The 24008-nt window shown below is 32.0% G+C and overlaps 3 protein-coding genes across 4 annotated transcripts in view; 1 reads left to right on the top strand and 2 right to left on the bottom strand.

The window, feature by feature from the left end:
• The window catches only part of LOC124535083 (cadherin-99C), a 146801-nt gene extending 145574 nt beyond the window's left edge, over positions 1-1227 (bottom strand). The window contains exon 1 of one of the 2 annotated variants that reach the window (XM_047111136.1): positions 846-1227. The gene's annotated coding sequence lies outside the window, so the exon portion shown is untranslated. The remainder of the gene's footprint in view (positions 1-845) is intronic. The other variant, XM_047111132.1, reaches the window with a different exon arrangement.
• A 3717-nt stretch (positions 1228-4944) lies between these two features.
• LOC124535255 (suppressor of lurcher protein 1) overlaps positions 4945-24008 on the bottom strand; it is a 311311-nt gene continuing 292247 nt past the window's right edge. Inside the window, exons 11-15 of the mRNA XM_047111390.1 lie at positions 8972-9158; positions 8362-8552; positions 6968-7175; positions 5589-5833; positions 4945-5238 (exon numbers count right to left, since the gene is read on the bottom strand). Coding sequence (XP_046967346.1) covers positions 5171-5238; positions 5589-5833; positions 6968-7175; positions 8362-8552; positions 8972-9158 — 899 coding nt within the window. The 3' untranslated portion in view covers positions 4945-5170. The remainder of the gene's footprint in view (positions 5239-5588; positions 5834-6967; positions 7176-8361; positions 8553-8971; positions 9159-24008) is intronic.
• LOC124535254 (DNA ligase 3) lies at positions 10063-14575 on the top strand. The gene is made up of 4 exons (XM_047111389.1): positions 10063-11883; positions 12072-12225; positions 12605-12868; positions 13318-14575. Exons 1-4 carry the CDS (start codon positions 10297-10299, stop codon positions 14115-14117), a joined length of 2805 nt encoding a protein of 934 aa, XP_046967345.1. The 5' UTR covers positions 10063-10296; the 3' UTR covers positions 14118-14575.

Here is a 24008-nt window from a genome sequence, read left to right on the forward strand (position 1 = left end):
AAAAATTCATTATATATAAATAAATACGTTTATAAAGATATATAACATGGGCGGAGATACAGTTTAGCCTAGGCGGCACTTATACGAGTTTAAACTTCTCAAGTCTATATTTCATGTCAATACTTACCCAAGAACAAATGCACCGAAACAAAAATCTTCAACTACGGTTGTGTGTGAGTGGCTGTGCCTACGAAATCGGTGCCTGACATTTAAATAATGCATTTCATACAATTTTCGTGACGATTTTAATGCAGACAATATTCGATTACAGTTTATTTATTCATTAACTATATTTTTCAAATAAATTCACGTATTTTAAATACCTAAGTGTCTTATTACGCGTTTATAACAAAACAACCAGGTGTGCTAACAAGAACATAAAATAAAATGAATACAGGTAAGCTTAGATAAGATTCATGCTAGAAAAATGTAGTTATTTCTGCATTATGTATTTGTACATCAAAATATGACTATTTCATAGATGGAGGCTTTTGCAAGAACCTTTGAAACGTCTTTTGCAAGATTAAAGTTACCACATATTCGGAATGATTATACAGAGAAAAACCGCCAAAGTGTTTTTATTTGTTATTCTTCTCTGACAATAAATTCATCTTACTTGGAAATCAACGAATACAAATTCGATCTTTTTAATCATCTATATGTATAGTTATTTAAGCAATAAACCTTATTAATAACAGTATTCCTTAAAACTGGTTAGAATGATTTCCAAAATAACAGTAAGATAATTAAATTATTTCTCCAATACAAAATATTATGGGAATTTTGGGTCTAAAATGGTCTTTTATTTTATAACTACTTAAGTAGTTTATTTCAAAAATACTCACGTTTTTAAAAAGGAGCTTATTTAGATATCCACCTGCCTAGTTCCAATTGTAGTATAGGATACGGAGGCTGCGTCGGCGTCCACACTGGAATGCGACACCTGTGACCACAAAACACTAAGCCAACACAACTCACACTTGTTTTTAACAAGAAAACTGTTCTCACACACAAAACTTGAAGAAAATCCAGTATAAAGTTTCTGTATAAGACACGAGTTTGATCGGCAAAAGTTCGCGAGACAAGAGACGTAAGTTTAAAAGCATAAATCCAGAAACCGGTAACGAAGAGAACGGCGACTGAACTCGGACTGACGTCACAAAAATACGCGTGTAGCTCAGAGTGGGAGAAAGGGTGCAAGCGAGATAGTATGATGCGATGACAGCGCCACTGCCGCCACACCTGTCGAGTGTCGACTGTGAAGTTGTGGACCGGCTTTGCAAAGTCGTAACTGCAGTTATTGAAGCGAGCAAGCAATATTCGTTTCTCAGATTACGTAACTTAAAATAAAGTTTAACCGGGCGAGTTCAAGCAGGAAGAAATGTCAGCATGAAATTATGGACTAGAGTGCGACTAATTGAAATTCTTTATTGTGGCACGCCATTGCGTTGCAACTTCTGTGGCATTTTATGATTTCTATGTTAATTAAGTCAACTGTGTTAATTTATGCAAATACCTATCAATTAGTCAATTGAAAAAAATAAACGTTGTTTATCAATTTGGGACAAAGAAGCAACTGTAATACACCCTTTTTATAATTAATATTATAAGTATTTGAATCTAATACATGCCAATTTTATTTTATTGAACAATAGAAAATAATTTTTGGTATGTACCTACCCAGTATATTTTTCGGGATTGCATTAGAAATTCGCATCCCGAATTTAAGGTTGGGGAAGGGGTGGGGGGTAAGGGGGCGTGGTGTAGTACCTACACCACCACTCCCCCCGCGCGGAAATCATTAGCTTTTTTTTTTCAATTTTTAAATTCCAATACTAAAATCATCAAAATTCGTACTGTTAGTTAAATTTTAGAAGGGGAGAGATATAAAATTCCAATTATTGGTATACAATGTGATTTCTGGCGCTGCGCCGGCCGCTGCCGCGGCACGCTCGCTTCGCTCGCTCGGCTTGCGCAGCGTTTGGTCATAAAATCTAACCTAACCTAACCTATCCTTAGCTACTATAACTATCTACTATTTTTGTTGCCGGAGTGGCTTCGCCACTCCTGTGAGGGGGCTGTTAATTTTGAGTGAAAAATAGAAACAACAATAGGTATATTTTAGAAATTTATAAGAACCATTTATCTGTATATATACTTGACTAAATTTAATAATGCGATAAATGGATCTTTTTTATATTTTATGTTATATTGTATTATATTATCATGTTCGTAAAATCTTCTGGGTGATTATTATTTTCTTTACAAAAGAATCGCTTTACTACAAAATTAAATTAAATTTTTACACGTTTTTTTACTATAAATTAATATAGTATTTGTTAAAATATAATACAGAAAAAGCTAATAAACATAAAAATAATGATTTAAGGTTAATTATAATGTAAAATATCGATCCGTTGCACGTAACTTTAAACGCACATTAAAAAAAAAACTATGGGTTTCCGCGGGTTGGGAGTGGTAAATTTCGAGAGAGGGGAACAACCCCTTTAAGAAACAACCCCTACTATCATCAAATTCGGGATGCGAATTTCTAATGCCGACCCTATTTTTCATATCTTAGTCGTTGTTCGATATATTTATTAATGCAGTTAAATTAATATTCATTATTTAATAAATTCACAAAATACATATTTTATTACAGGTGAAATCGATTTCAGAACGTCATTCGTAACATATATTGCTTTCATATAAAAATTTAAGGCAAGATTTTCCGCGGAAATTAGAAATTGAATGACTGTCACTAATGTAAATGAAGTGTCATACCGAATGTTTTAAAATTCCGTCATATATTTTTATTCCAATTTTATTTTGATAACAACACTAATAACATACAATCAGAGAGTATATTGTAGTTGTCTGGTTTTACCAGAATTTGTTTTTTTTATGTAAATAATGTATCGTGATATTACTGTTACTGTTTATTTTGGTGGTATGGCTCTGAGTAAGTCCTTCCAGGGCTCCGAGGATTACCAATCCCCCCCCTTCCCATCACGTAGGGGAAGCGCCTAATGCGTTTTTCCAGCGTGAAAACAAAAAACAAAAAAGGCCTCTAAGTAAGTACCGCTCAAAAAATATCGCAAACAATAATACCTACTTAGCATCGTTGTGTTCCGGTTTAGAGGATGAGTGAGCCACTGTAGCTGCGTATCGCATTTAGCCGTTATGAAAATTTTCATACAGCGCTAATGTCTATGTGTAGAGGTGACCATCAGCAGGCATATTTAGCCCTTTGTCAAGTAATTCCCAAAAAAAAAGATGTTTAATATAGTAAATCATTATAAACACCTACCTATAGCCCCGTACAATGCATAGAACAAGTTACTTTTACTATGAGATGAAGGTACTACTGTTCTGTGCGGCATGCAATTACTTGATGATTTTTAGCCTACCTGGCTTGGTATTCACTCATCACATGTTCTGCCGCAAAACAATGATATTTACTACTGTTGTGTTCTTGTTTCAAGGGTAAGTTAACAATTTACCTAACTATAAACACAAGGGACATAACATGTTAGTTCATAAGGGTAATGCACTGTGCATTGGCGTTATAAGGATTTATTGCGATGACGTCAGACGAAGAAGTATGGAAGAAGCAGAAATGCTGCGCCGACGTCAGTAAAATGTCTTGTTATATTGGCCAATTGAGCCAATGTCTGTCTTTTGGCATATTTTTAAGTAATATAATTTAAATCATGCATTTGTAAACTAGATGGCCCAGTGGTTAGAACGCGTGCATCTTAACCGATGATTGCGGGTTCAAACCCAGGCAAGCACCGCTGATTCATGTGCTTAATTTGTCTTTATAATTCATCTCGTGCTCAACGGTGAAGGAAAACATCGTGAGGAAACCTGCATGTGACAAATTTCATAGAAATTCTGCCACATGTGTATTCCACCAACCCGCATTGGAACAGCGTGGTGGAAGATGTTCCAAACCTTCTCCTCGAAGGGAGAGGAGGCCTTTAGCCCAGCAGTGGGAATTTACAGGCTGTTGTTGTTGTTGTATTTGTAAAGTTGTAGACTTTGTATCAACATTTTATATTACCTTTGCTCAAATAATTACAACTAAACGTACATATTTTAATCTATGTATTATATGTTAGTTGAAGTTAGTTATATAACGTGCTTGTCTTCGAACATCCTAATGATCATTTAAATATGATGTCATTAGATAAATAACATACCTAATAATCATACAATTCGCCCGAGGCTTCACTTTTGAGGATCGTTTGTCAGGTACATAAAAGTGGCATGACCGTCTTTGAGGTTCAAGTTTACTTTATGCAAAATTTCATCAAATTCGGTAAGATTCAATGATTTCGCCATGAAACATCAACAAACCGACAGACAGATGGATAGAGTTACTTTAGATATTATACAATACCAGAAATGATAAAAAGTATTTATTTTGATGCAAGGATCAATTTGTGACTACTTAATGTGCATAAGAAATAAATTAATAATTAAGCTGTCGCAAACTTTTTTGTAGAGCTATTTAAGATAACGTATAACTCAAAACGGTTTTTGCAGCGCAATCTAGAGTTGCTCGCAGATGGCAGAATTTTTTCCTACTTATTACATAGTTATGTTATTTTTGTGTTAGTTATGATTAACACAATATCTTTATGCTTGAATTAAATCCTATATATGATTTTAATGTATAAACCTTATTATTGTAAAATTTCTTTACAATGCATTCAGTAGTTTTTGCATAAAGGAGTGACCGACATCCATACATCCGCTTTTATAGTATTAGGATTTTTCAACCTGCTTTCTTGTGTATTTTATTTTTAGTTTATAATAATTCTCATAATCAACCATTATTTTCGTAATAGTTTATATAATATACTATAGTAAAAAAAGGTGTTATATGTTCTTAAAAATAAATGAAGACCATCTAGGCTAACGAAATAAAACAACATGAGATTTAAATATTTTATTATTATAATTACGTGCCTGCGTGAATAAAACTTTATTGTGTTAGGTATATTGCTTTAGTTGGTAATAGTAGACGAAACTTAATAGATATTTTTATAGAAAATATTGCATTCCTACATTTAAATTACAGTGTTTGGCGCAGACTATAGTACAAAATGTACAGGATTATTATTAGACTAATAGTATTTATATTTATTCTAATATCACTTTATCAATGATATAGTCGGCGATGCCAATGGGTTGCGATGACAGACAGTAGAACCAGCTCAGCGACCAAACCTTCAAACAGATGAAAAAAATATTAGTATCACATAATTTTTACAATATTAAAGATACAGAATTTTCATTGAAAACAATACGAACTATTTTAAACAAAAATTAAGGTAAGATGTGGTCAAATAAATACTTATTAAACAGATAAGGTTTGAGGACAAATAAGTCGACGAAAGAGTTCTTTATTCCAAAAATCAAATGAATTGTATTGTGTTGGCAGATAAAATCATATGATGTCACAGTGTTATTGCTAATTGATGATTTTTTTTTTTTTTTTTGATGAATTAATACTCCTTCTTGACACTGACGAAAACACATATTTAATTACATAATACATTTGCACTATCTAAACTTACACAAAGATTTAGGAGCCTTATCAAAGATTGGAGCTTGATATTCATCTGTAGCCTCTAAAAATTGGTACATCGCTTTAAATCCAGTCCCGTCTAGTCTGTCGTTCGACCGGAATGTCACTTTGAAGAAGTTCCTCTCAGATTCCACGTGAAATTCTTTCATCTGCCCACAATATCTACCGTACCTATTATCTTCAGTCATGTAGTTTGAAAATTCGACGTAATCGCTTGCGGATACCGCCTCGCATCTTGAACAAAGAAAAACAAATGAAACACTATAAAACGTTGCTATTTTATTTTGTCTATTATTCAATATTTCATACATAGCAAAAACATCTTTTTTCCAACCAGAGGTCCCATGAGACATATTGATTTAAGAATTATCATCAATCAATCGAGAATTTCAAGCAGGCGAACAAATATATCGTATGTCATCCAAAAAAACAAAGTGCTGAAAGCAGGTCTTTTATATGGATGAGGAATTAAATAGACCAAGATGGGCATATTCTTTCGTGTCACATCAACCTTCTGAATTTGATTGCTTAGCTTAGCAGACGATTAAATTGTTCGTCGATCGACTCAATTTGTTTATTATAAATCTGTATTGTGCTTACGATTTTACATTTTTTTAAACATACGATTTCATACGTCCAAAATTAAACAACACACATTATACATTCAAAAGATTTGTTTTAATATGCAAACTTTAGTTAATAAAGCTTTATTTATTACACTACATACTCCGACAAGGAAATTTTGTGTTATTCGTCGTCTTCCTTATTCTGTCTGTCTTTAATTACCGTCGAAAGACACATATTTTTCCAATATATACACGACCATGAAGACGTATGAATCGCATGGTAAATATATTAAGCGTAAACTGTTTTCCACTATACCTACACGACTTGGGTACATAATGTTTTATTACGATATTTTTCTTTAACTTTCATAAACTTTCATACAATCATTATGCGTACAAAAAAGGTGCGTCTTCATATTTATTAAGTTCCATACGTATGTGTATACACTCCTACATAAATCATGTGACAAACAAGAGGATACCTTATTTGTATTCTATCATTTACTGTAAAAACCTTTAAAGTTGAATTTAAAGTTAACAAGGTGGCAAATTTATATTGTTTTGTTTTTTTTTTTCGACGATAAATCGATCATCGGTAATATATACCAATTAAAGTGTCGACAATCGAATCGATAAATAATTCTTACGTTGATGCAATGGATAGGTAAAAAAATAGTAGTTAATTAGTTTCTATGGTAATATTAAATATACTCTTAGAAGTTGTAATAGTAGTTATGTACGACGATAATTAATGCTAATTTTAAGCTTTGATTGGATGTTTTATATTAGTCATTTAACTTACGGTAATACCCCTTCAACATCGAAGTGAGTAAAGTGTAAGTGAACCTTCTCTGTTTGTCCACCGTGGAAAAAGTAAGAGCACTCAGTGTCTCTTGGATACGGTCCGGGCGAGTTTGGTGACGCGAATGTTCCATTGTGCGCTTCGCTACTATTATATACAAATGCACAAGGAAATTCTTTCAGCTGGCGTCCTGTTGTTATTCCAAAATCTGAAATAAAAAAATTAAAAAGTTTATATATTTAATAATTTGTATATATTTCAAATGATCATATTAGAAATTAGTTGGAAAACTCGGATCCCTACTATAACATAGTATCTACAATTTCTAGGTCCAACTTAAAACGTAACCGTAACCGTAATTCAACTTAGTCAAAACTAAATAGTTATTAAATACTTTTTCAATTCCAAAATGTTAGCAAACTTTTCCGACTTAAATACCTACTCATGATTTGAAAACAATGCCTGGAAATCTTAAAAATGAAGTTTTCTTTATTTTCACTCATTATAATAAAACGCTGTAACCTTTCTACAAAAAGCATCCTTTGCCAAATTAATTTGTGGTACTTTAACTATTCGGAGATTTTTTTGCCCTACTCGACCGGAGATGGATACATGGACAATTACGTCATCATGTGTGTTCTGTGTTAAAGATTGTCTTTGGGCGTAAAATTAAAATCGCACAGTCAACAGCGATTCCATGTTTAGCGTATTTATATTTTATGCAACGGCAACACAAGCCATGTTTAGTATTTTATATACACAAGTAAAACGAAAAGAATATCCCAAAATTGAATACCTATTATTTTGCGTAACACAGTCATTTTTATTAGAAGAGATCTTGTAAGTTTTTACGCCACGATTGGTAATATAATAAAAAAAAAATTAAAACAATGGCGTTGTTTGTCTTAAGTACAACTAGATCTCGGGTGCAAGAAGTATTCATGCCAAAACGAAGAATGGCTTGACCATTCTTCTTTTTGGATAATTAGCAAACCAGTGGTGGTTATCTTTTCTTAAACACATCCGCGATTAGTAGGTAATAAAAAATAGATTATTCTCTATTTTCAAATTCATTAGCGAGGTCTATTAACATATTCAACACTTGATATGTAGTAGATTATTTAATATTCACAGCTATCTAAGAATATTTGGATATATCCAAATATTATTATTATATATTAAATCTAAGTATACTTAGATATCTACAACAAATTATATTTAGGTAAGTGTCTTAATACTATTGTATTGATATTTTAATATTATTATTTAAAAACGGTGTTTAATGACAATATATGAAACAAATAGCATCGATTAAAAAAAAAAAATAGTAAAATAACATAGATAACTAAATAATTGCATATGATAAATATGTAAGGATGCAAATTCGTACATACTTTCTACGAACGAATAAGATATTTTAAATCCTCTTGAATGCCTCGATGAGTGGGTTCCCCGGAATTCGAGCATTAACTTTGGACCGTTCGACATAATTGGCTTAGGAAGGTCGACTCCACAAAATGTAGCGACGTTTTCTAGCCGCCCGTCTACATTAACGAAGGCTTGAAGAGAATCCACATTTGTACAGCTGGAAAATATAAAAATGAAAAATGAAAAATATGGAAAATGTAAAATATATTTTAGAATACTACCCGGCTTTGTGCAAGAATGTCTACTTGGGTACCACCCATATTCCAATTATAATAACAAAGAATATTTTGTATTGCTGTGTCCCGCTTTTGAGTGATGAGTGCCAGTGTAAGTATCCATACATCATAGGTTAATGTATAAAGTGAGAAAAAAATATAACTATTTATAGTGTTAAAATGGCCTCACTATTTATTGTCTATGAGCAGAGGATCCTTTGCAATGCCAGCCTTATAATAGATTGAATTTAAATTACTGAGTAATTTAGTCATGCACTTATCGCAAATATTACAAATTAAATTCATCAAATTCATTCTTCAAATAAATACATTTGAAGAAGGTTTTACAAAAAGGACTTACCTTAAAGATCCATCTGAAGATTTATACAAAAAGAAATCTTGAAATAATAATCTTATTCTCTCTTTTCCTCTCCCGAAAAATTCGTAGTGGCAGTGTGTATTTGGCGGGTAGGCAAGAGGGTAGTGAGGTGATGTCAGGGTACCGTGTTTCGTCCCATCACTATTGAACTCCTGATGACAGGATGAAGCTGGAATTAGACAAAAGATATATTTTTTAATTGAATAAGTACTTCATGATAGAATTATATAATTATTAACATATCACTATTATATAAATTTAGAACGGCCATCTTGACGTGAGATTTAATTCTTGATGATCTCTTGATTCTCATGATCTGAAGCCTTACGGGCTTACCGCAGGATCGATGAGGTTTAAATATAAGATTACACACGAATAGTCAGTAGGAAACATTTATAGATATCCAAAATATTTATAGAAGAGTGTGCATTAGAATTTTTTTTTTCTTTAAATGCGGTAAATATTTTTATAAATGCAACAGTCGAAAAAACCATTTAGGCATATTGAGCACAAAATAAAATAACTTTACATTAAATATTAATGTAGTTGTGTGACAAATAAATATAAAACAATGTAATAATTTATACTTTCTAAATAAAACTCGTAAAGGTAGCCCAATAATCTTAAAGAAATTAAATATAATTAATATGTTTTCTGTGAAATTTAAATTTTACAAACATATCTATACATTTTATATATCATGATACCTATACTTTTAATGCGGTTGAAAAGGAAATGAAGTGAATGGCGAGATACTAATTACTAATATTAATCCAGTCCAGATACTAATTAAATTACAATTTATATAAACGTTACAAAGATTTGAACCTAATTATTCCAACCCAAGTAGATGCGAATTTGGGATAGCTAGTTCTTATTAATTATGTAATCGAGATAGGCATTTAAACTCGCGCATATTTATAACTGAACAGGTTCCTGAAAGCGCGCATGCGTTAATAAAATCAATACTCCATTACATTTCAGGCACATTTCATAAGAACTGTATTTTGTCGTCGTTCTTTGTAAAGCTAAACTTATTTTATTTAATAATTGGCAATTTATATTTCTTCCAAAAAATTACGGTTCGTACATCACTAATATTAAATGTCCACACACAAATGACATTGACGGTTTTGACGGTTCTAATGTCAATAAAATGTGAGTTCCTACGTCGAGGTACAAGTTTTGTTTATTTGTTTATGTTACATTTCTATAAATTATTTGTATGTACAAGTGTTTAATTGAATTACTACGATATAAATTTATTTTATTCAATTACATAATATGGAAATTTAAATTATTGCACGATGTCTGATACAACACCTTTTTATGTGGATCGAGCTAAAGCTGGTCGGGCTTCGTGTAAGGGATGTAAAGGTAACTGTCCCAGTGGAGAATTACGCTTGGCGAAATTAGTTTTTAGCCCATACGGAGAAAATCAACAAATGAAATCATGGCACCATATAGATTGCCTAATGAATGTTCTATTAAAACAACGTCCGACAACAAAACGTATAGAATCGATAGATGACATCGGAAACTGGGAAAACATAACTAAAGAAGACCAAGAATTTATACTGAAAAAAATTAATGAGATGGAAAAAATTTATGCTGAGAAAAATAGTGGTAAATATACAGCAAAAGTGTTAAAAAATGAGCCATCTCAAAAAGCAACCAGTTCCAGTACAAGTGATAGTAATACAGATAAGAAAGTCGATATTGATATAGAAGACAATAAATTCTCAACCTTTTTTTCATTGTGTAAAAAAATTTCTAAAGTTGATGCATACACAGATAAAACGGCAGAAGTAAATAATTTTTTTACTAAAGGATGTGATGGACAAAAGTTTAAAGGTGATGTTATCCTGTGGTGTAAACTGCTTTTGCCTCAAGTATCTAAGCGTGTTTACAATTTAAAAAGTAAGCAATTAGTCAAGCTATTCTCTAGAATATTTAATACAGATCATGACGATATGTTGACACATTTAGAGCAAGGAGATGTTGCAGAAACTATTCAACACTTCTTTTTAAAGTCTAATACTTTAAAACCTGCTTCAGAGAGTTCATTAACAGTGCACAATGTTGAAGATTTTCTTGAAGAGCTTTCCAAATTTACAAAAGAAGAAGAACAAATATATTACTTTAAGAAAATTGTAAGAAGATGTACGACAAATGATCTTAAAATGTTAATAAGGTTAATTAAAGGAGATTTGAGGATCAATGCAGGGCCAAAGCACATTCTAGAAGGTGTGCACCCTGATGCTTATAATGTATTTCAAACATCACGTGATCTGAACATGGTATTAAATAGAGTATTGCAAAGCAGTGATGTAAAGCATAAGGATTCATTTCAGAAAAATGTCCAAGCGAAATTGAGTCTTATGACTCCAGTCTTACCGATGCTAGCTGAAGCATGCAAGTCTGTTGAAATGGCTATGAAGAAATGTCCTAATGGGATGTTTTCTGAGATAAAATATGATGGAGAACGAGTCCAAGTACACAAAAAGGGCAAAGAGTTTAAGTACTTTTCTCGTGCTCTAAAACCTGTTATGGCTCACAAAGTCAGCCATTTTAAAGACTACCTGCCACAAGCATTTCCTAAAGGCGATGATCTGATATTGGATGCAGAGGTTCTAATGGTTGATGTCAATACAGGAAAGCCTTTACCATTTGGTACATTAGGTGTACATAAACAGTCCGAGTTTAAAGATGCACAAGTCTGTTTGTATGTCTTTGATTGTTTATACTATAATGGTGAGATTTTAATTGATAAGCCTATTAGAAAGAGACGTCAAATATTGGACGAGATTATGGTTGAAGTTACGAATCATGTGATGTTTTCGGAGCAGCAGCTTATTTACAAACCTGCTGATTTAGCTAATATGATTGCAAAGGTACATATTTTGATATATGTAATAAAACATTCATGACAATTTGAAAATCTAACTAATATATATTCAAAGTAGTTGCTATATTCAATTATTAAATACAAAGAGCAAATACTCATTGGTTTTTTTTCAATTACAAAATAGTTAATATATGTGTATTATTAAAATAATTATATAAAACTTTTTCATTGTAGGTTTTACAACTAGGTCTTGAAGGGCTTGTGTTAAAAGATCTGGAATCAACATATGAACCAGGCAAGAGGCATTGGTTGAAAGTTAAAAAAGATTACTTGTTTGATGGTGCAATGGCAGACACTGCAGATCTGGTTGTTCTTGGAGCTTGGTTTGGTATGTATTTAAAAATGTAATTTAATGTATATTTACTTTTATGTTTGATGTATTTTCCTTATGAATCTGTCTTTTTGATGCTGATTTCTGTATTGGATTTAAATAATATTTTTTTATATTGTAATCTTTTTTAACCAATGGGCTATGTTGTACATGTACTATGTTGCAAATATGTCATAGCTACTTTGCAATAATATAATAAAGGTTAATTCTAATATTGACTTTTAAATTATTTTTCTTATTATTATTACATATTGATATAACATATTGCTGTATAGTTTTTATATGTGCATTGGAAATCTATACAATCCTTTGGAAATCTATACAATTAATTTAGTTCAAAGATTGTTTACAATTAAACATAATGTTATATTTCCAGGTACGGGTAAGAAAGGAGGTATGATGTCTGTGTTCTTAATGGGTTGCTTAGACACTCGTCGCAATTGTTGGGTCACAGTCACAAAGGTTCACACAGGGCATGACGACAATACTTTGGAAAGGTTGCAGAAAGAACTCAATCCTCTGATGGTAAAAATATCTCAGGAATACACAAAGGTGCCATCTTGGTTGGACTGTAATAAAGGCATGGTACCAGATTTTGTGGCAGTGGATCCTAAAAAACAACCTGTATGGGAAATCACTGGTTAGTTGTTATTTTGATGTTATTTAATATTATTGTTGTCTTGGATTTAAAAAATAATCAATTATTCCTTTTTCAATTTTTTTCCACTTTAATGTTGCACTGTAATGTAGATTAAAAAAAATTGTAGTGTAAAGAACTATCTTTTGTTTGAAAATATGTAGCACAACGCAATTTTCAATAAGTTAACACCATTACTTACATTGAAATAAACAAATTGTTTGGCTGGTATGGCTAAAATCGGACTACTGAATATCAATCACTGGTGCAAAAAGACCAAGACACATTCCATTACTCAAATGTGCAGTGTGGCACAGTGGCAAACATTCTCAAATATTTATGGGTTCGAGCATGTATTTATCTGAGGCGTACTGTTCCTTGTGTATGTAATATTCTTTGCTAAATGTTTTTTATCCTGAAATAATGAAAAAATAATCTTTCAAATATTACAGGCACTGAGTTGACGAAAGCCAATTTACATACAGCGGATGGTATATCAGTTCGATTTCCCAGAGTGACGAGAATCCGTGACGACAAAAACTGGGAATCTGCGACCAATTTGGAGGAATTAAAACATTTGTATAAAACTTCCAAGGAAAAAACGGACGTTTCGCTCTTGAACAAATTAGCGGCAACTGCCGGTGACAGTTACGAGCCACCGACGAAGAAAATCAAGCAAAGTCCAATTAAACAAGAGATTAAAACGAAAAAAGTTAAACAAAGTCCTATTAAAAATACAAAAATGGACAAATTTATTATTAAAGATCCTAAAGCATCTAAAGATAAAGTAATTAAAGAGGAACCGAAGTCAGAGGAAAAGAAAAGAAAGAAATGCAAAGATACAAATGCCTCGTTGGAACCTATGAATGGAACTAATGACAGTTTTGATGAAGTTGAAGAAAAGAAGTTTAAAAAACAACTGTTACCCGAAGACCCTTTACCAGATGCGTTTAAAGATAAAAAACTAGGATTTTATCCTGACTTTATAAGTATACCAGAAAGAGAAAGAAGTTACTTTGAAAGACATTGGATAGCATATGGAGGGACTATTGTCAAAGCAATCAAAGCTATGGACGTCGATTTTGTCGTTCATAATGAAGATACAATATGTTTTAAGAAAATGAGGAAATTGCAAAAGAAAATGGCTGCCAATGCTAGACATGTCACTAAGAGTTGGTTAATAAAATGTATTAATAGTGTAAAGCTTTGTGACACAGTGCATTATCCTGTTTTTGTTGAACCTTCACATTAAATATACATTTATTATCACCTGTGCAGATAAGATAATAAGAAGTGTCATTTTTTTGTCTGCCTAAGGTAGACGAGTAAATGAACCCATTTATGGCAAGTGATCAAAATCACTAACACTATAAAATGTTAATATTTTTTACACTGTTGATGTGCCGACAACCACTCTATGCACTGGATTGTAATACAAAGTATTACTGTTTGGTTGTAGAATAAATATATTAGTGAAATATTCCCAGATTGCTTTTTGCATCAGTAATTACATTTCGAGGTTCATGTGTATTTAATTACATAATTGAGTTAATATTGTCATTAAAACGGTTGCTGTTTTGCTTTTCTTTCCTTTAAACAGCATGATTTTTACCGTGAAATCATGAAATTGTGATTTTTTTACTTGATTGTACGTTATCTTCAAAATGTTTGGGTCAGATGTTGTACCAATTTTTTATTATTGACGTCTAATATACTACTGAAATGTTTGTTAAGATAATAATAATTGTCATTCTGATTATATTGTTATTAATATGTGCATGTTTTAATGTGGCCATATAAAAAAATATAAGAATATTTTCTCAAAGTTGATTTAAATATTTTATTTCAACAATTGGGGATAACAGAAAATTATCAAGTGTAGGTTAAATAGAATATGAAATAATGTGATAAATAACTTTTTTACCAAAATATCTTATCATTATGATTTTGAAATATATGCTTGTTAAATTGTTATTAATTTTATTATTTTTCTGTATTTCGAACTAAATTAACAGCACATAACCTATTCAATACAAATCATTCGTAGGAAGCTAAACGTTCGCGCCTACTGTTACATCCTGCAATGATAGTATTAATAATGATTAAACGCTGATTAAGCAAGAGTTTCTCTCGTGGTAATAATACGTTGTTCTCAATTAAGCTGATAAGAGTTTGCAGATTTCATCAGTATGGTCCTTTACACATTGATATATTTTATAGGCTCGCGACTTCATGCTCATGTGATCCAATATATAAAAAATATATTTCATCGTAACAAACTCAACTGTTAAGATATATGTTTAGCTTTTATTTATAATTTACTAGGGTGAAAGCAACACAAAGATAAGGTTCGCACTTTGTATTTTAGGTTAGAGGAGCTGCTTGTACAAAGTTTTAGTAGTGTGTGCCTTTTCCCTAGCGTACAAGGTGCGGGTTTACAAAATCGTTACTTTAATAGTAACTGGACGAATAAAAACACCAGTCAATCATTATATTAAATCTTTATTTGAATGGTGCTTTAAGCGGACTCTTGAACACCAGTTATTATTGGTTCGGAATATTATGTATGAGTATTTAGTGACATAGCTAATTGAAGACAATTCAGTTTTAACAATGTAACTAACTATGTATGTGAGAAAATCTTGGAATCTTAATTTGAAACATTCTTCGATTAGGATGAAATTTTGCACACGCTCTGAGTTCTGATGACAATACATGACTTGCTAAGAAACGTCACTATAAATCCAATATGGCGGCTTCCCCAAGATGGCTGACTGGCTGTTTAAAATCCACCCCCATGATATGGGTAACAAATGAAAAGGTTTGTCATTTGTTTGTCAAAACCCTGTTTTTTTGGACAAAACGTTCCATTTGTAAATTTTAGAGCATGCTAAAATCTAGATTACTCTCAATCTGAAAAGTTCTAGACATAAATATTAAACAATTTCGTACATCGCATATTCGCCACAAAAATAGGAAGTACTAGTATGTCAAACCGATTCACAACAACATTAGTATTGTTAGGCGGTAGAATATGTTATGAGTGGATGGTAACTGGTAGTAACCAAGCAGGGCTTGCAAAGTCTTACGACTAAGTAAAGTCATAAATAGTAATATACTTAATCTTAATTATAAAAATTGCGCAACGTAAATACCTACACCGATATTTCGATCGATCGAAGTTTACAAAAAAGCGATCAGAATAGGCATGCAGATGAAAAAGATAGAAAAGAAGTGAAGTAATTATGGAACAGATACATTGAAGTGCTCACGATGAAGCAAAATAAAGGCGCCGGTATTAATTGAGTTATTTTTTCCGATCCCTCTTTTCTTCCCTCTTCACATCCCGTAACAATACATTGCTCGTCTATACCTAAGTATTATCTGCTATACTTTACAGTGAGCCATCATGGAACAAAATAAAATATTCTGTTATAATATGTACGTAAAGATTAATCACAATTAAGGTGACTTTTGGTGCGGTTGACTGGACAATAAAGGTTATTCTGCAGTGCTTATTCCCGTGTCGTCATTTATCTTTTTTTTTCTTTACTTCATTGGAGAACGCCCATAATAATTTGCACTATAATTAATATCAATCTTCCCTTGACCTTGAGAAATAAAATGTTATGTCCCCTGTGGTCGTTACTGAGTTACATTGGCTCACTCGAGCAACGCAACGATAATAAATATTGCTGATTGGAAATGGAATATCTGATTGAACTAATGTAATGGTAATCTATCTACGGGTTATAAGCTATTTATATTCATATATTCTTAAAATATTGTGACTGATCATGTTTTGCAGTGATTTTCGGGCTTCTTACAGCATTTTATTATATCATCATCATATATTAAATGGTTTATTAATTACCTCTTTGTATTTTAATGATATATATTTTGTACTGTACCTTTTTTCTGTATAAAAAAAGAATGCATATTTGTCTTTTAGTCAAATCTCATCCTAATCAAAGGTGTAGCGGATGTAAATAACTGGTTGACATACTCGGCATGATGACCGAAACTTCGACCGTAGGTACCCTTATGTTTTGGAGGAAAGAATACTGTTTGCTTTCCTCAAGAAAGGGCTAGTCATATATAAGTAACTTTTAAAGAGCTAACTTTACCTTTTAATTAAAATTAAATCTATCGTACGTTTGGGCATATTCCAGGGAGTTTAAAATTTTAAACCGTGTACACCCGTAGTTTTAAATATAAATACAGAGTGTTTACTTACATATTTACAAACCAAAACTCGAGAAACTTTTCTTAAAATGAAACATTTTGTCGTCGAGGGAGAAATAAACAGTGCAAATACAGCATAACCACTGGAAACACCTTTAGGCTGTATCGTGTTTGCCGTTTTAAATTTTCAACGGCTTTCAAACTCTGCAAGGCTATCACGTTTGTGTGTGTAAAACAAATTAATTATTCACACAGCCATATAGAACATACGTAGAATATAAAGTTACAAACAACACGGTTTGATGTTAACTTTGTGTAATTTGTAAATGGATACGAGCATTAATAAACTGCTCTTTCGCGACTTCATCTGTGTGGAATGAAATAAAGAAATAATTTAGTACTGTAATTTAAAATATTTTATGTTTTTATAAAAGGCGACGCTTTACGAAGTCAATTATTTGCTAAATATACAACAACAACAGCCTGTAAATTTCCCACTGCTGGGCTAAGGCCTTCTTTCTCACTCTTTGAGAAGGTTTGGAACATATTCCAGCACGCTTTTCCAATGCGGGTTGGTGGAATACACATGTGGCATACTTTCAGTGAAATTTGACACATGCAGGTTTCCTCACAATGTTTTCGATGACGATCACGATATGAATTATAATCACAAATTAAGCACATGAATATTCAGTGGTTTTTGCCTGGGTTTGAACCCGCAATCATCGGTTAAGATGTAGGTATTATCGTAGAGATCTATGTATCGTAGAGATGTATGTAGAGATCATCGGGTTACAGGCTTTCCGATTTTAGTATCTGTATGCGTATCAATTAGCAACAAAACCAACCAGGTAGAAATTCTAGCTTCAACAAAGGTTTCAACACGATACCTATAGTTAGTGATTTCATTGATACGATATGAGGAATGGGTGTGGGTATTATGCTATGTAATTTTTTGGTCAGTGTAGATGAGTTGAGTACTTTAAACAAACTAATTTTACGCATTTATAACTTAGAAATATTTAAACATTTTAAAGCTTTATTTCAATAATGGCTACGTGTATACAACTTTTAGTTTGATCATAAACAGAAAACATATTGTTTATTCCGGTTAGGAAAATCGAAATTCTCAGCGCCTTTCTACTATAATATACGCATAAACCTTCCGGTTTCATCTCTCCGTTTGTTCATAAAAACCGCCTTAACATCCGTTTTGTAGTTTAGAAGATCTAAGTGTACAGACAACGAGAAACGACTTTGTATTATACTAGTGATTCAAGATTATTTTAATCACAGACCAACGTTATCTAGGAGGCCAACGGAAGTTATATGCCATTGGGAATTTGGTTTAAGATATTCAATTTCTATGATATCAAACCGCCGTCGACAAGTTAATTCAAAATTTCCTTAACCTCACTCTTGGATCCTTAAGGAATTTGGTATCTATATTCCTTGCCACTTATTAAGGTAAATTATCCGTTATAATAAAAATGTAAGATACACGTTTGTAATTCAACATTATGGGCCAAAGTGCTTTAGTTAAGGCGAATATTCAAAGTCATCGCGAATTAAATATTTAGGAATTACGTAACAGATTGATAGATACGTAGGTATCGTTATTTTTGTTCATGGAAATTTTACGTTTCAATATAAGTTAAAAATCACGTCGGTTAAGCCTTGCATAATAAAATCAATGAATAAAGTATTTAATCAACAATCATCACCAGAGAATTGAATGTGTTCTACTTTTACAGCTCTTTTTATAAAAATAAATTTAATTAAATAGCGAAGGTTTTTTACAGAGGCGCCCAAAGAACATATTAAGTATATCTCTCTGGAGGCTAATCTTTCATTACCAAGCTAACATAGCCCTGTCATGTTACAGAGCAATGTAATTTGTAGCATAATAATTATTGTAGATTCAATGATATCAACTGCGTAAAAGAGAATTTTTAATTGAAATTATTCTGGGCGTAAAAGGAGTAAAATTGAAAGATTGAATTCTAGTGAAACGTTTAATTATGTAACATTTGGTGCAACGTTACAATATTCACATCCAAATCTTATATAGGTACTATATTGCACGGTTATATACCTTTTGAATATTTGTACTACTTCCTTCATAAAAACTTAACTGTTTTTAAAGTTACACATTATACCATATTTGTATAAAAATACCTATACATAAGTATTATGTAATTATAATAATAAAACGTGAAAATTAAAATACTTACGAGCTCTATATATCCACCCTCATTTCCAGCTCTTTTTAAGCGCGACGCATTATGACAAATCAGGCGTGAAAATTGCCAACTAAATATTGCTGGGTTACATTTAAACTTTTTCACGAGCTGAATTTAAAAGGCATATATTATTTTTGTCTGAAAATGCTACATGTGAAAATTTAAAAATGTTTTTAAATGAAGACTTAAATATTATAGCATTATGTATATTGTATTAATGTAGTTCTTCGAATATTACGTTAATTAAAATTAAAATTTTCAGCTCTGCTTTATAAACTAGGTTATTGAACGTTTATTAAATTTGCGATTTCAAAAGTTTCATTTTACAATATAAAATATTTATGTTCTCCGTGATAAATATATCTTATAATAAACGCTAAGGCTCAGTAGGAGCAGAAAATAACACCGATATATATAAAATGTAGTTGTACAGACATTTTATAAGCCACACGATGTGGGCCAGCGGTTGTCAACATTTTCAGTTGTTTTACATGGCGACATATGTGTTATTTATTCATGGCGGTTGTCCCCGACCTCTAGTTAATTATGACATGGATGTGGTTCGGCAAGCGCAACTTTCAAATTGGATTATTCGCGCCATCGCTCTCTGACTAGTTAACAATGAACTAGAAACCTTTTTTTGAAAACATAATTACCATTCCCCCCCTCCGTTTTTGGCGCTTCAAAGAGGTTTATTACGTACGTTTACTGCTTGACCTGTTTTAAAAATACAGTGCCATATCTGTGTAATATTTACGTTTTTTTTGTAAAGGGAAAGATGGCTATAGAGTATAGATATATACATAAACCAAACAAATAACATTTGACATTGAATTTCCGCGATACCATTGGTTGAGCTTTCATAATCTTATGATTTTGTTTTAATGATATCAAATATGGGTTTTCGAAAAAAAATGTGTTTTGAACATCGACAAAGCTGTTATCGGAACTTTGAAAGTAAAATTAAATTTGGTATGAGTTTAAGTGCAATAGTCTTGCATTATAAATAAAGACATATTAATTAACAACTATTGGCAGTGCGCAATATAGCTGAGCTATAAACAAATCGAATGAAATTGGAATTCCTTGATCGATTGGAATAGACTATAGAGAGGTAGAGTTGTGTCAAGTTGGTTTATATTTTTTCGATAATACATATGTCGAAGCGTCAAAAAGTTTAATTAAGATTTATTTATTATTTATCGTACGTACTGGCGACGTGAGCTGATGCCTGACTCCTCGCTTTATATATACTTAAGGATTAAAAACGAGTCACTAATTATAAGAATCAGACAAAGTGAATACTCATATATCAATTACACTTCAAATAAATTAAGACTAACTTGGCGAATAATATTATGCTAATCACGAAATGGTTTCTCTATGCAAATTGTAGTAGCTCAGAAAGATATGCTCGTTTTAAAAAGAGACCTAGAATGTTTTGCCTTTGCCTATGAATGGGATGTCGTCGCTATCTTACGGAAATATAATTGAAATTAAATAAAAATGATCTATAAAATTTATAAAAAACAACCATTATATTCTAAAATCGCCCCGGCTTCCACGGATGCAATGCCAATACTACATATTCTACAGAATTTGCTTATTTAGGATGTAATATTACAAACTTCTAAAATTATCATTGTTTCTTTAAGTTATTTACAAAAACATTCTTCTCGAATCACTTTATCTATTAAAAAAAAACCGCATCAAAATCTGTTGCGTAATTTTTAAGGTCTAAGTATACATAGGGACAGACAACGGTAAGCGACTTTGTTTTTAACTATGTAATGATAATTAATTTGAAAATATTAATTATTAAAACGAGAAATACAGGTCGTGTATATTTTATAAAATAAACATAAGAGAGTTTGCAAATTTTCTAAATTGTGGCTTTGGCTACAGTTTATTACAAAGAGAAAGAAAGCCACCGTTTGCCCAACTTCCGTGTTGGAAACAGAACACTGCAGCTCTACGGCAAAAGTTACGGCCAAGTTGACATTTCGCTTGATTTTGTCGCATTTCAGCCGTTTGTTTAGAACTTTAAAAATACTCTACTATTGTTTGCATTTAAAACTAAATAAAAGTAATATCGTTATTTAAAGAAAACTCAAAAATAAATTGAAAACATAGCATTTACAAAAATGTAAAACATTCTGTGGTACTATTTCTACTTCAACGTTTTATTAGAAATTATTTATCGACGCCATTTCATTAAACCATTTTTGACAGGCACATTTACATGTTGAAATTCGAATTCGATTCACGCTCTATGCGGAGTGCCTGATTTTATAAAAATTGAATTTTTATTTCGTTGTTATAAAGCGACGATAATTCCTTTGAGAGGATCGTTTCGGCTTATACCTTATTTGAAATGCTTTTATGACGACACATACACCATTTGCATCTACTTATTCGCGAGTCTAAATAATCACTACGATCACAGTGAATAGATTGTTATTTACATAATAATACCTCGCTGCATTAATGTCTAGATCATTGGACTAAATATCTGTATGAACCTTCTTTTTTCGCGTCGGCAAAACGCTCTTCAACGTTTTCCTCACATGAAGTGGAATGGTATCTTGGATTCACTAATGGGTAAAGCGGCTGGTGCGCCATAGTATACTGGAATAGCCACTAAAAACTGTGGTACTAACTCCATCTCTTAAGGTTGATTAACCTCATTGGATTGCTTGCATCTGTTACTGTGATGATATCACCAGGTCAATAAAAGGTGATAGTTGTTCTAGCAAGAAATTCAAAGCGAGGAAATTATATAATTACTAAAGATACACAGTAAATGAAACTAAGTTGTTATATTATTTTAAAAGATATTGTGCCATATATATACCCAAAAAGGGGCCAATTTTCCGACGTCCACAACCTATCAATTTATAGGAATGACCGTGAGAAATATTAGCAAACTTGTGAATTTTCTATATCCAATAATTATAAAGGCATACTTCAAGCTCTCTTATCTATAAATCAATGTCCGAGCATTAGTACAAGTATTTGTATTTTTGTATTTTGTTTGCTTACACTTATTCTATATACTTAGTTATAAAATTGGAAATGTTTTACCAATTGTAAACGAGCTGAGATGGCCCAGTGGTTAGAGAGCTGAGATGGCCCAGTGGTTAGAACGCGTGCATCTTAACCGATGATTGCGGGTTCAAACACAGGCAAGCACCACTATATATATGTGCTTAATTGTGTTTATAATTCATCTCATGCTCGGCGGTGAAGGAAAACATCGTGAGGAAACCTGTATGTGTCAAATTTTCTGCCACATGTGCATTCCACCAACCCGCATTGGAACAGCGTGGTGGAATACGTTCCAAACCCTCTCCTTAATGGAAGAGAGGCCTTATCTCAGCAGTGGGAAATTCGCAGGCTGTTACTTTACTTTACTTTACTTTTACCAATTGTTAATATTTGATAAGTTATGCTTACTATTTTTTTTTTATCTTGAACGAAATATACCTTTTATTGGGTACAAGCCTAAAAACATACATGACTCAGTTGTAAAGAAACACAGATTGATAAAAAAGTTTATTCGTTTCTTCATCAAAATATCGTTCGATCGGTAAGTACTATCTTATTTTCTCACTGAACAGTACCGGATAGTTAAAGTTTAAAATATTAGATCTATATGTATGGCTAAAGCTTGGTCAGGATTTTTGTTTCGAGCTTGAAACATAGTAGCCCGGAACTCGGCTTAAATTGAACCAATACGATTACGTCAAAGAGCGCTCTTCGGATAAATTGGCTAATTTTATTGGTCTAATCGAATGTTCTGCAGTGTTCCACAACGCGAAATAGCTAGAATTTGCGGAAATTTTAAAATTTTTTTTTGGGTTTTAATATTAAATAGTGTTCATATACTAATGCATTAACCAGTAGAAAATTTTAAAAAATATATTCTGTTGGTAAGGGAGTAAATGCTATTCAGAGTAATATGCAAACTTACTAATGAATTTATTATTACTAAAGAATTAGTCGTAATGCTGATGCGGTCCGACCAACAGAGGTGATCCGCGTTTGTGCGGGTCGGTCAGTTCTTAGGCATAAAAAGTATCTTACGTTCTTCCTTGGAGGTCAGGTTTGCTTCATACCAATAATTATAAAACAATTAGTGTGGCCGTGAAAGACCAGCAGATAGATAGATAGATAAGTTACTTTAACGTTTATAATATTAATATAGATTATTTTAAGAACATATTGATTTTTGAAACAAAGAAAAGGGATGATCATTGATCATATCAAAACGTAAAGTTCATTAGAAAAAGTGCAAATGAATCTTTCACAGCGAAGATTTATGTTAACGAGTTACGAATGTAAGCGTGGTAAAAAATTCCGGTCTCTTATATCAGTCCAATGATTTATGCTTCATCTACAAGCATTTGTGTTTCACTGTACGAACGTACGATTATCTTTTAGAAAATATTACGTTGAAGTTATAACCAGGTCACGGAATGATTTTTTTACAGCCAACGATGAATAACACTTAGTAAATTAGCTTGTTACGTTTGAGATGATAAGCATAATGTCATAAAAATTTATAATTGTTTTTGAAAACACATACAATTTGAAAGCTTAAGCATTCTTATTATGAGCTATGATTTGTACCTATCATGTATTCCAATGTTTTTAAACGAGTGGTTTAAGAAACAAAACTTTGAACTTTAGTTACATGACTTTATTGATCAGGT

This window comes from Vanessa cardui, chromosome 14 (assembly GCF_905220365.1).
Source record: "Vanessa cardui chromosome 14, ilVanCard2.1, whole genome shotgun sequence".
Lineage (NCBI taxonomy): Eukaryota > Metazoa > Arthropoda > Insecta > Lepidoptera > Nymphalidae > Vanessa > Vanessa cardui.

Excerpts from the sequence above, each read along its gene's own strand:
- LOC124535254 (XM_047111389.1), top strand. The coding sequence starts at position 10,297 with ATGTCTGATACAACACCTTTTTATGTGGATCGAGCTAAAGCTGGTCGG. Across the intron at positions 11,884-12,071 it reads TAGCTAATATGATTGCAAAG|GTTTTACAACTAGGTCTTGA; the intron begins GTACATATTTTG and ends TTTTCATTGTAG. Across the intron at positions 12,226-12,604 it reads TGTTCTTGGAGCTTGGTTTG|GTACGGGTAAGAAAGGAGGT; the intron begins GTATGTATTTAA and ends TTATATTTCCAG.